Consider the following 12009-nt stretch of genomic DNA (forward strand, 5'->3'; position numbering starts at 1 on the left):
AACTACACAACTTGAGAAAGTCCTCCAGCTTAATGTTAACACACAATCCGAATCGCTATAGGTGCGCTAATGGAATTAGCATCGAATCGATGTATATAACCCTTTAAGCAACAGATATTTGAAAATAGTGCAGCAACACATGTAGACAAACAATAACAATCCTCACAGGCATATTTTCTTTATCGTCTGGAAAAATCTAGTAACGTTATCGCAGCGTACTGAGTCACTTAGTCGTTCGTATATTATGTAGGGCTGCATTATACTTCCCCCTGGTGGCCAAGGCACGCACACCAGAAGGAGTACAATGTCAATGAGCATTGAAGCATGAAATCATGATACACAAACTGTTCAATTCTTTACATTCTATTTAATCATGTCATTACTGTATTTAAAAAAATATATATATATAATACTACTGAGTGCTAATTTTTCTTATTAAAATTTTTGTTACAAAATCAGAACAAATTCATCTCATAAGTCAAGTCACCACAGTATAGACTTTTTGGGACATTTTTGTGCCGTGAGATTTTTATTATTATTTTTTTAAATATAAAATATGTGCCTTGGTTCGATCAAGGTTGGGAAACACTGTCTTAGAGTGCTCTTAAACAGGATGTATGTAATATTGCTCGTTTCCCAAAAGTTTTGGCCTGATTTTAAGTCTCATCAGGCATAGTCAGTCAGTGTCCAAAGGGGAACAAAGCAAGATTGTCATAATTTGTGACAGTTTTTGCACACATCTGACGGATTTGAGTTATGACAATATGAACGCCTCGTTACGAAGGGCGTTGCCTAACTACGTGCGTGGTGCTTTGATGTTCGCGCCGTTTTCCCAGCGTTGACGTTCCTCACACGTCGTCTTGATTTGTTTTGACAGCTGACAAACATCTCGAAATCACGCGACCGAAATATACAGCAGCGATCTGAACGTTTCGCGTGAGCAGTCAAGTCGTGTCTCTCAGTCCGCAGCGTGTGAGCACTTCAATTGTCAGCTCTGTCTTTTTCTACCGTGTGAATTTAAAAACAACACTTCCGAAATTGTAGTGTTCAAGTAAATACCATTGTTGCTGAGTGGGGAAACTCGTCTGTGGGAGATTTTACGGTTGCGTCGCATGATCCCACCCTTTCCCTTACGTCACTATTCTAGGTGGCTCCATATTTGCAATACTATCCTCACACAGGAAACGTTTAGTTTAGATGCCCAAACGAGTAAGAATCCAGGACTGGGGATTTTTGGTTTACGATGTTTCCGACATGAGATTAAGGTTGCAAACGGCGCACAATGAGGTAGTTTGTGCAGCGGTGTGAGAATATGTTGCCAAGCGGCACAAGAAGGGATGCTGAGTTACTGTAGTAGTTACTGTTTTTCATTTGACTGTTTTACATTTATGGCCTAGAAGTGTTTGTGGTAAAAATAAATAAATACTGTAATTATGACTTTACTACTGCGTTAGCGCAGGTTAACGACATCTGCTTTTTCTTGCCAAATTCATTTCAAGTAAAGCTGTGTTGGGATACACTGCAAAAACTCAAAACCTTACCAAGACCGTCTTATTTCTATTAAAAAAATAAGACACATCACGTAAAAGTTAACTTGTCTTTCGATAATTTTCACTTGTTTCAAGCTAATCTTTACTTGAAATAAGTAGAAAGAAAATTGCCATTTGTGTGTGTCTATATTGAAATAATTATTTCAAGTAAAAATTTGCTTGAAACAAGTAAAAATGATCGAAAAACAAGCTACTTTTTTAGGTGATGAATCTTATTTCAAGTGTATTCAGATTAGTTTTGAGACTTTTGAGGAGAAATAAGATTCGGTAAGCTTTTGAGTTTTTTTTGGTGTGTGTGTATAGGTTTCCGCAAAGGATAGTAGTAGTGTGTCTTTTTAAAAAAAAATAAAAATAAAAAAAAAAAAAATAATGTGAAAAGAAGGTTGCATTTGTGGGCTGCATTTAAAGACTGACAGCCTTTAAATAGCAGCCTCTTGAATCGGGTCACAATGAATGATATCCACATTGCTGTGAATGGCCCGCTTGTCCCTTCCAAAGCCATGTTGTTGCATTTTATTGACACATAAGTGTCACACAGCGTGCATGCTTGAAGCGCGTAATGAGGAGACACGGGTGACACAGGGGTGGACGGGTGGGTGTTAGTCGAATGAGGGAGGTTTGGCAGGGTACCTGAGTCTGCTGGGGGATATTCAGAAAGTTGTCCCGTGTTCCGATGCCGACAAACCGGTTGGGAGCTGTGGAGCCTGGCGTGGAGTATGCTACAAACAGAGAGAGACAAGTGTGTACATGCTTTTACACAAACACATACACACCGAGCTCACACTAGAGTTTGATGCGCTCATCATCATTACTTGAAAAATTTAGTCAGTTCAGTGCATGGCAATAGATCACTGTCAAATGAAATATTGGGAAAAGACAGTAAGGGCCGGTGAGACTGATGCTCTCTTAGTCATACGGATGATTTGCTCGTGTTGCGGGTAACTTAATTGTTATTTCCCTTCACTTAGCCATGTAATCTGTGGTTGCACGAGGGATGTAGAGTCTGTAATGAAGAGTGCTAACATGAGGAAGCCATTTCAAATAAAGTCACTAATGATCCTCAGCAGCCCCTGGGCCCGTAATCATACAAAACCACTGAGGACCCACTGTCGACATAATAATAGGGTGACCAGCAGAAGAACCGGATTCATCACCGGTGGCAACCGACGCTCCGTTTACATTTAGCCGGTTGAAGGGGAGCGTGCGACACCAGGTGCCGATGTCAAAGGATCAAATTTAGGGCAGTTGTGTTCACTGGACTCCAGCGTGGCCGAGCGGAACCGACTTGAGGGAGGATGCGGGGGGGTGCGGATGGCTGGGTGGGGGTTAACAGTGACAGTGCATGACAGACAGTGAGTGCGCCGTTTCAAATGGTTGGGGATGTGTTCATAACCGCAGATGCAATATCTTTGAGAATTGGAGGTGGAAAGAAAACCAAATGTGACAACAGCCACCGCAGTGAGAAACAAACGAGTGAAAAGGGGTGCTATTTATTTATATACCAATATAAATAAATAAATCAAGTGACATGTCAATTGGAAAGAGTAGAGAAGAGGAGGAAGGTGGGGGCAGAGGATGACAGGAAAGGAAGAGAGAAAGTCAAAACAAAAAGGGATGAGAAGGTGCCCCGGTTGCTCCGTCCGGCGCCCCCTCCTGGAGTGCCTCTCCCGTGGCCCGACTCTTTCACCGCACCTGTGCGGGTGCAGCCAACCCACACCTCAACACTCCTCTCCCATGCTCCCCCAGTGTACGACAAAGCCTCATCCTTCGTGTTGAGGTTGTTCTCAATATATTATGTTTTCCGTGTTGTTTGTTGTTCTCAATTACTGCGAGATCTGTGTGAGTGTGACAAGGGGATTGGCTGTGCTAAATTGGGGCACGATGGTCTTTAGTTTTCTTTTTATGTTGTTGGTTTTTTTTGGAGTCCACGCCAACTGCCCTAAATTTTCCTCCCCTACAAAGGAAAAAAATAAAGAGAAACAAAGAGAAAAGGAAGAGAATATATCAAATAAGGAAAAAAAAAAAGAGAGAGCGAGAAAAAGGGGCGTATTGCCTCAGTGAGGCAGACATGCGGGGCCTGCGAGCCGATCAAAAGCTTTTTGGATACAGAAGCAACGTGCACGGGGGCCTAGCACTGCTCTGACCACCAACCACCGCCCACCCTCCCCCCTTTCCCCACAAACTACACAACCCAACAAAGCCAACAAGAAGAGGGGGGGAGACCACACTGCCTCTTGCAGTGCTAGCATGAAAACCAACGCTAGAGAGCGAGAGAAGCTAGATTATAAGAAGGGCAGGAAATGAACGCAAGGACACGAGCAGAGAAACAGAAGCGGAAGTCAGAGAGAGCGAGAGAGAGAGAGAGAGAGAGAGAGAAGTGATGGAAAGAGGACCATTGGTATGGCGAAGGCGTGGCGTCTAATAGCTTTGGGCTTTTCACTGTGGTTCGCTAGAGTCCTTCAAATGGTGTCCTCCAGGGGCTGCTGAGAGTCGGAGCAGTTTGCCATCTTACTGGAAGCAGCTCAAGGCCAGACGAGGCAAAACTACAGGAGTAGTCATCCTGAATATGTCATAGTCATGTGCTATTTTATGTAGAAATCCAGTTACTGGGACTCCTACATGCCAATTGGGGGAAATAAGGTGAAATAAATTTGCCTCTATTACAGAAACTATGACAATTTGGTTTGGACTGGCGTCTACGGTAATTCTGCGGGGACACTGGGGCAGTAACGGGGGGGTTTGTGGAGGGGAGTGGGAGTGACTTACACGGAGATGCGGGTGAGCTGACTCCACCGTCGGTGGGCGTGCTGATGGTTTTAGAGTCGGGCATGGGGAGGGGCACGGGGCGTGCCACCGGGGGTGGCGGGGGCAGCAGGAAGGAGCCCGGCATTTTGCTCTGGCCACCTCCATTAGGCTGCAGACGGACCATATAGACAGGGTGAGCAGGATGGGACGCGACCCACCGACATCACATTGGGGAGGAGCCAGGCACACCGCACAAGAGTGACGTCCAACACGCACACACTGACCCACAGAGGGAAACAGCGCACACACACACACACGTATGTAGCTTATACACACACCAGCAACAAGGACACACACAAACATAACCTAACAGTAAAATGGTCAAACACTCGGGCCAAAAAGAATGGAATACATAAGAAAAGAAAAGAAGGTATAGAACATCTTTTCACAAGGGAGGAAGTAGACAAGTTGTTGTCATTCAATTTGATCCATTTGTGATGTCAAAATGTTGCGGAAGTGCATGTGCCTGTTTAGGAACCACAAAGGAAGTCTACGGTGCAAAACACGAAGGCCAAGTTTACAGTAGCGGTGTACAGTCCAAGCAATCTTTTTTATGCAGGTGCATGAGAGCAGCGCTTCTCAACTTGGGGTCCGCGAGCTGCAACATGGGGGTTTGCAAAATAATTTACAATGTATGTTGTGTCAGTAAAAAAACAAATAAAACAAAAAAACATAACAAAAGTGCCAATAAAACAAACGTACTAAACCGATTATGCTTTGGGTCAGTAAAAAGCTCTGATATGATTGTGATGCGTCGCATTAATCTGACATCCCCGCGTGTGTGCAGCATTTCTCGCTCCCGCACTCTTTTTCTCATCTCGAGTTGTACAGCGCGACCTCGGCAACATATTTGCGGCTTGGAAGCGCATACCTTGGGTGAAAAGTTTCCAACATGCGCGTTTGCAACGTATAAATGAGTGCCATGTCTTTGGCAATGTTCAGTAATTGCCTTCCACTGGGCTTCTTCTTTGCTGTAATATCAAACCCAATTAGAAACGTATTTGCAAGAAGCGTCACAAAAGTCACTAAATATAGTGGCCAAATCGCTAAGTGGGCAAAGGTGATCGTGCTTTTGAAAAGTAGCTCCTCTCTGTTCACAGCCCTGTTGTTAGTGAAAGCAGCGCAGGTCAGCTAGCGGCAATGGCTAAATCCATCCATCCATCTTCTTTACGGCTTCTCCTCAGTAGGGTCGCGGGCGAGCTGGAGCCTATCCCCGCTATCTTTGGGCGGGAGGCGGGGTACGCCCTGAGCCAATCGCAGGGCACATATAAACAAATAACCATTCGCACTCACATTCACACCTACGGGTAATTTAGAGTCTTTAATTAACCTACCACGCATGTTTTTGGGATGTGGGAGGAAACCGGAGTGCCAGAGAGATTTGGGCCGAGATTTGAACCCAGGTCCTCAGAACTGTGAGGCAGACGTCCTAACCAGTCGCCCACCGTGCCGCCACAATGGCTAAATATTTAATTTCATTCAGATAATTTTGGATCACTTCCTTTCTATTGAACAGGTTATGCATATTTGAGAGAAGAAAAAAAAGCATTTTGAGGTGCACATGATGTTTGATTGGTGATTTGATTATGAGGGGCTCCTTGGAAACATTTCTGCACTGTAAGTCATTTTAAGCTTATAAGTATTCGAGAGCGTGTAAGGACATTACTACGAAAACGAAAGGTGCTTCTGCACGGAATCTTAAACCTGCAGCATGTTTTGTGCAAAAAAATACGACGTTCCCTGCGAGAGATTTAGTCTCATTGTTCGGAGCCCAGCCGCCTCACACAGAATGACAGCTGGAATGCGACTGTAATTTTCCAAGTGTTTCCATGGCCGTTTATGGAGCGCTTCTAAACAAAGTTAAATTTGACCCTCTGTGGGTTTGCTGCTAACTCAGCCTGATCTTTTTCTCTTGCATGAGCTACATTTACTGCATCCTCCCATGACACAGTGGGGTCACAGTGGCTCGGACCACAGCACCAGCCTTGGCATCCGGTTTTGAGGACACGCTCGTCATCAAAATAAAAAGTAGGCCTCTCTGCTTCTTTTATCTTTCCCTTCCAATATGTCTTCATACATATTTTTGTTCCCAACTCTTAAACATAGGGTATGGTCAGGTGGATTTTTTTGGGGGGTGAAAAAAAACATTTAAAAAAAACAAACGATCCCTTTCATACTGTGCTGCAATAATGACTGAAAACAGTGTAATATGCAATAGTTGGCAGTGTAAAGATACACATGTGGCAACTTCTTGCCCTCCTGGGGAAAAAGAAATCCATAGGCCTGCTAATTTTGTTATACTGTATTTCCTTGATTGACTAACAATCAATTACCCGATTGCTCTTTTTACAAACAGTTCAATGGGATGAGTGAATCGTTCTTTGTTTGCGTGCCGGTGTTATAATGAGCAGAATAATGCTGCCTCGAGAGCGTGTGCTGACGTTATGTTGTACTTCTTTAGACAGCAATGTCGTTGAGACTGCATCAATAGTGCCTCTGCTGGTTGCAACCAAGCAGTGCACCCATTCCCCACTGCCCCCCTACATTTCATCCAGATACAATCAAACAATTACTTAAATGTCTTCCATTTGCACTGTTTACATGGAAACTTTCACTAGCAATGTGACAAGATTTCGCAAAAGTGACAGTCTGTCAAAATGCAGAGTTTGGCCACTTCAACCTGAGTCCCAACGCACCAAGACTTTTGAAATCGGACAATGTGTTCCGGAGAATTGGGGAAAAAAAACAAAAACATTTTTGTGTGACATCGCCTACAGAAAATCTGGTCAAATAATGACTTCAAATTAGATTAAACCAGTATAATTTCATTGTTTCTCAATATATCTCCTCCACACTTGCGTTTTGTCTGCTATTCAGGGAAGCACTTCTCCGATTGGCTGACAAGTTTCAGTTGAAAATATCCACCAATAAGCTTGTATGTTAGAACATTCCCCAAAAAGATGGTGGCCACTTGTCACGTTGCTACTTTAATGCTGTTATTTTAAAAAGCTTCCTCTTTCACACCCATTTTCACATCTTTCAACTGCAAAACGCTGTTGTCACGTATGTTTTTTTTCCAGTTGTAAAAAAAAAACATAGTCCGGCTATAATTTTTTGTCATTAGATACATTTGTCACTACTGGTGAGGACATGAATGTTCGACTCCAATCCAACTCAAAAGCCTCGGTTTATGACACATGATTGGACCCCCTTTCACTTCACCATTGTTTTTCTTCAGCGCCAACCCATCTGTCTTTTTGCTTAAACCTTCCATTCATCCCGTCCCCATCCTTGACTTACCTGTGCGCTCGGCTGTCCTGTGCCTTCAGTGCACACAAACTGCACAAACTCCTTAAGCGGGTCCTGGTGGTGGTGGTAGCGTATGGTGGGGTGGGTGAAATAAGGGCTGGACTGCTGGATGATTGAGGAGGAGGGGAAGTGCAGGGCTGAGGCTGAGGCACGGGGGCTCCCTGCAGAGATTAGTGGGAAGCGGACAGGAACAGGATGGAAAATATCAGCAAAACTTGGGTTAAACTACGATGAGACATTCTATTGTTTCAGCAAAGATCATAAACAGACTACACTGCATAGAATGTACATAACATACAGTGTATTCCATGCAAACCTATAATAAGACATATGCTTTAACCGAGCAGCGGCCATTATGTATAATTTTGCCGCTCAGGCCTATAATTGTCCTGACACAGAAAATAGCTGTGATGTTCTCCTGTGGTAGGCTATTGTGCAACATCTGGCCCCGCTCACTTTAAACACCAGCCAACTAAAAGCTCCAAGTCGTGTACATGCCTTCCATCTCTTCACATGCAAACACACTTTGCTCACTCACTGTACGTTTGTATATTTGTGCGCCTAGCACTGAGGTAGGAAAGTGCCACATTCACTCAAAGGCACACTGTGGGTTTTCCACTTTTTGATTGGTTGTCAGTGAGGTGTAATCAATCAGCGGCGTAGCCTCGCTGTGCGGTTCTCCTTCGTAGCTTGTCAGAGGATCTCCGCTCCCAAATGGCCACAAAACACCTCCTGGAGACATTCGTCAACCAGCCAGCCAGCTACACACAAACACACGCGCACACACAAAACTGCACACTAGCTTCCACTGTCTGTCTGGTCGGCTACAATTATATGGCGTTGGCAATTTGGCACGACGAACAAGAGAGACAAGCTGCTAGGTGAGGGGAGCCTGGCGAACAAGCATCTGTGATTCTGTCTGTCACCTACTGTCTCTTGTGTGTCGCAACTCACAAAGGACGAGAGCGCAAGTTGGTCAAACTTTTTGCCTTTGTCAGTTTTTCTCAGAGGTGGGATGCAACAAAGTACTTTGTGACTGTACTTAAGCAGAATTTTCAGCTACCGCTACTTTACATTTACCGTAATTTCTCATGTATAATGCACATTCCCCCCCCCCCCCCTCCCAAAAAAAGGTCAAAAGTTAATAGTGCGCATTATACATTGGTATAGGGGCAAATGAAAAAAAAAAACTTCACATTTTTATAAATGTATGCCACCATCTAGTGGTTATGAAAAAAGCTGTACACTTTCATTCCAAAATGTCACTGCCACCTAGTGGTTATAAAAAAAAGTGTAGCCTACAATTTCAGGGGTGCGTATGACTGCATATATGTACAGTTGTGCTCATAAGTTTACATACCCTGGCAGAATTTGTGTTTTTTTTTTTTTTATATATGACTGAACAACATCCATCATTAATTAATTCATTAATGATAATGCTTTTCTGAAATGCTTGCCCGTTTAATTTGAATCCCATTAAAATAAAATTAAATGTGTTTCGCCTTGTCTTTCATGTTTTCTTTTAAGAATTGTACCCATCTTACAAATTCTGCCTGGGTAATCAAACATATGAGCACAACTGTGTGTTTTCTAATTTACTAAATAAAAGTAAGGCTGTGAATTTCAAAATAAGAGCAAGTAAATTCAAGAAAGTATTGTGTGTTCAAATAAAGTGCTTAACTTCAGAATAATTCTTTAAAAAAAACTAACAAAATACAGATAATACTTTGTTTTGATCATATGTGTAGAAGCAAAATCATGCATTGTAAAAATGCATTATATATAGGTATAAGGGTTTTCCAGAATTTTGAGGTCAACTTTGGGGGTGCGTATTACACATGGGTGCGCATTATACACGAGAAATTACGGTACTCCCTATACATTTGAAAAGAGATTCAAATGAGATGTCAGACTCCTTTTGTCACGGGCCACAGTGTCGTTACCATTTCCCTCAGAGGGCCGTCATGGCCCTGGAAACCATATAAATGTTTAATCGCCTCATCATATTACATATCCACAACAAATCAATTCTATACTATATATTTCTGAGCCTTTGCACGTTTTCTGCCACTATCTTTAAAATGACAGGGCTCCCAGTTAAATTGGATATTTGCCTTCTATAGCCGTCAATGGCAGTGAATGAGTTAAACATGTATAATGCATTAAAAACAAATCTATGATTTCACTTTACACCAGTGGTTCTCATCTGTTGTTAACCGAGGACCCGCATTTTCCTATTGTTGCAAAGTTGCAACCCACTTTTATAAAAGTTAAGGAGAATAAAGCTTTTTTTGTTTGTTTGAAAATAGCCATTTCCAATTAGTTTGACATACCGCCAAAAGCATATTGCTAGCCAGAGACTGAGCTGCATTTTTTTTTTGTTTACACGAAAACTAGTGACTAGCACATAAGTTAATAACATTTCCTGTCACTTATCTAATATGCTCCATGTCGGAACTTGGTACGCCTCTGTAATGTACTGAAAAAAAAAAAAATCAGAATATGAATAGGAGCAATATAATTATTTACTAGCTATTCGCTACCCACCCAAAATGGGGCTGCGACCCACTTTTGGCTCCCGAACCAACAGCTAAGAATCACTACTTTACACGGACTACATTTCCATCTAGACTTTTTTACTTTTACATAACAGGTTGAATCAGTACTTCTACGTTTTCCTACATTTTTTTTTTTTTACACTAGTATTTTTACTTCTACTTAAATACAGACTGTGAGTACTTTGGCCACTTTTTTGCTTGAATTAGCGCAGGACTTAAATTTTGGGTTGTGAACGTGCACGCATTGGTTGCGTGTGCGTAACGGCAGCCACAATGCCGTTCTCTGCAGACGTGCGTAATCAGACAGCAGTCTGCCTGGCATCTCTCCATGTGCGTCCAGTGCCAACATCGGGACATAAACAATCCAGCACTTAGCCGTGAACATTCTCACACTAGACCTAGACAAGAGGAGCGAACCATTTCAGCACATCCAAGGTGGGTCTTGGTTACCAGAAGTCTCTCTCTGTGTATTCTTTCTTTTCACTCTGCTCTCCTGTCTTCCTCCAGGCACTTGATAGAAGTGAGGCCTCTAAGGGACATTCCATTTGGACTGCAGCCATTGTAGCGCAGACAAAATTTGTAAATTTACACATGCACACGTGTGTGTGTGTGTGTGTCTGCAAACCAACGCAAGCTCAAAACATCGCCTCATTACAGCCTCTCTATCTCGCCAAAACCACTCAGCTAGCAGTCCAGATACACAGTTTCTTCTACTCATTTGGAACTCAACTAAAATGTAACGTTTAATTTCTTGGACTCTTGAGCAAAACATGTTCAGTGGTTCAAGGCACGTCCCCTCATGTATATTTTCTAAATATACCTTTGGGAGAGCTGAAAGTAAAATTCAATACGCTTCAACATGAGGGCACTGAGTGCAAATGACCTTTACATGGTAGGTGCGGTTTGGCTGCGGACCAAGCCGTTCCCTTTGAGAGTCAAAAGGAATGAGAGCGGAGGACGTATTTATGCCTTTGAAAAGTGAGCCCGACAGCCTTCAGGGACTTGTTGGCAAAGTTCACATTGGAGGGATGTTGGGAATTCTCAGAGTGAAGATGGAGAAACCTTGTAGGATATGCTATTGGAGCAAAATGCTCCGAGGACAATTTGCCCTTTGTGCCTCAATCAAAAGACGTCATTGGAAACACACTAAAGGAATCTGTGCCGTTCTGTGAAAATATGCTCCCATTAAAACTAGAAACAAGGACAAAACTGTACATGTTGGGTGGAAAAAGACAGCCAACTTTGATTCACATTTGAGTATTTCTGTCTCAAAATATGTTCCATGTACAGTTCTGTGCAAAAGTCTTAAGGCCCCACTGGTTTTGTTGTTTTAATGGCCATGTGCAAAACATATAGTAGAACACACACAGTTACACAGGAAAAATTTATTTCCACAAAGCTTCATAGAAAGGTGGTGCATGGACCAAGGAGGAACCCATTGCATTTTGCCGGGAATCTGCAGCCAATCATATTGCAGTAGAACTAGAACATAATAACATCTCAACTACTCTCTAAGCTCATCAGTGCGGCACAAATGTTAGTCGTTCTATGCAACGGACAAAGAGTATATGACTGTGAATACTGTTATATTGTCTGTCTACATGTTGTTGCTGAAACATTTGTGCTCAATCCGTTGCTCAAAGTGTTAAAGCACCGCAACACAGATGCTAATTAGTGAACTCAATGTTTGTTAGCAGAGGTCTGCGGTCTACTGAGTGGCATTGTAGTTATATATAGTCATTGTGGCATTGATAATCTGTGGTCTTAGAATATAAAATCTTCTGTAC

General features: G+C 42.7%; 1 protein-coding gene across 12 annotated transcripts in view; it reads right to left on the reverse strand.

The window, feature by feature from the left end:
- Window positions 1–12009, reverse strand: part of LOC133477130 (nuclear factor 1 X-type-like) — a 178787-nt gene that overhangs the window by 9856 nt on the left and 156922 nt on the right. For 9 of the 12 annotated variants that reach the window (XM_061771526.1, XM_061771525.1, XM_061771520.1 and 6 more), the window contains 3 exons: window positions 7656–7825; window positions 4317–4464; window positions 2181–2269 (listed from right to left, as the gene is read on the reverse strand). In XM_061771526.1, coding sequence (XP_061627510.1) covers window positions 2181–2269; window positions 4317–4464; window positions 7656–7825 — 407 coding nt within the window. The remainder of the gene's footprint in view (window positions 1–2180; window positions 2270–4316; window positions 4465–7655; window positions 7826–12009) is intronic. The other 3 variants (XM_061771527.1, XM_061771523.1, XM_061771524.1) reach the window with 2 other exon arrangements.

This window comes from Phyllopteryx taeniolatus, chromosome 4 (assembly GCF_024500385.1).
Source record: "Phyllopteryx taeniolatus isolate TA_2022b chromosome 4, UOR_Ptae_1.2, whole genome shotgun sequence".
NCBI lineage: Eukaryota > Metazoa > Chordata > Actinopteri > Syngnathiformes > Syngnathidae > Phyllopteryx > Phyllopteryx taeniolatus.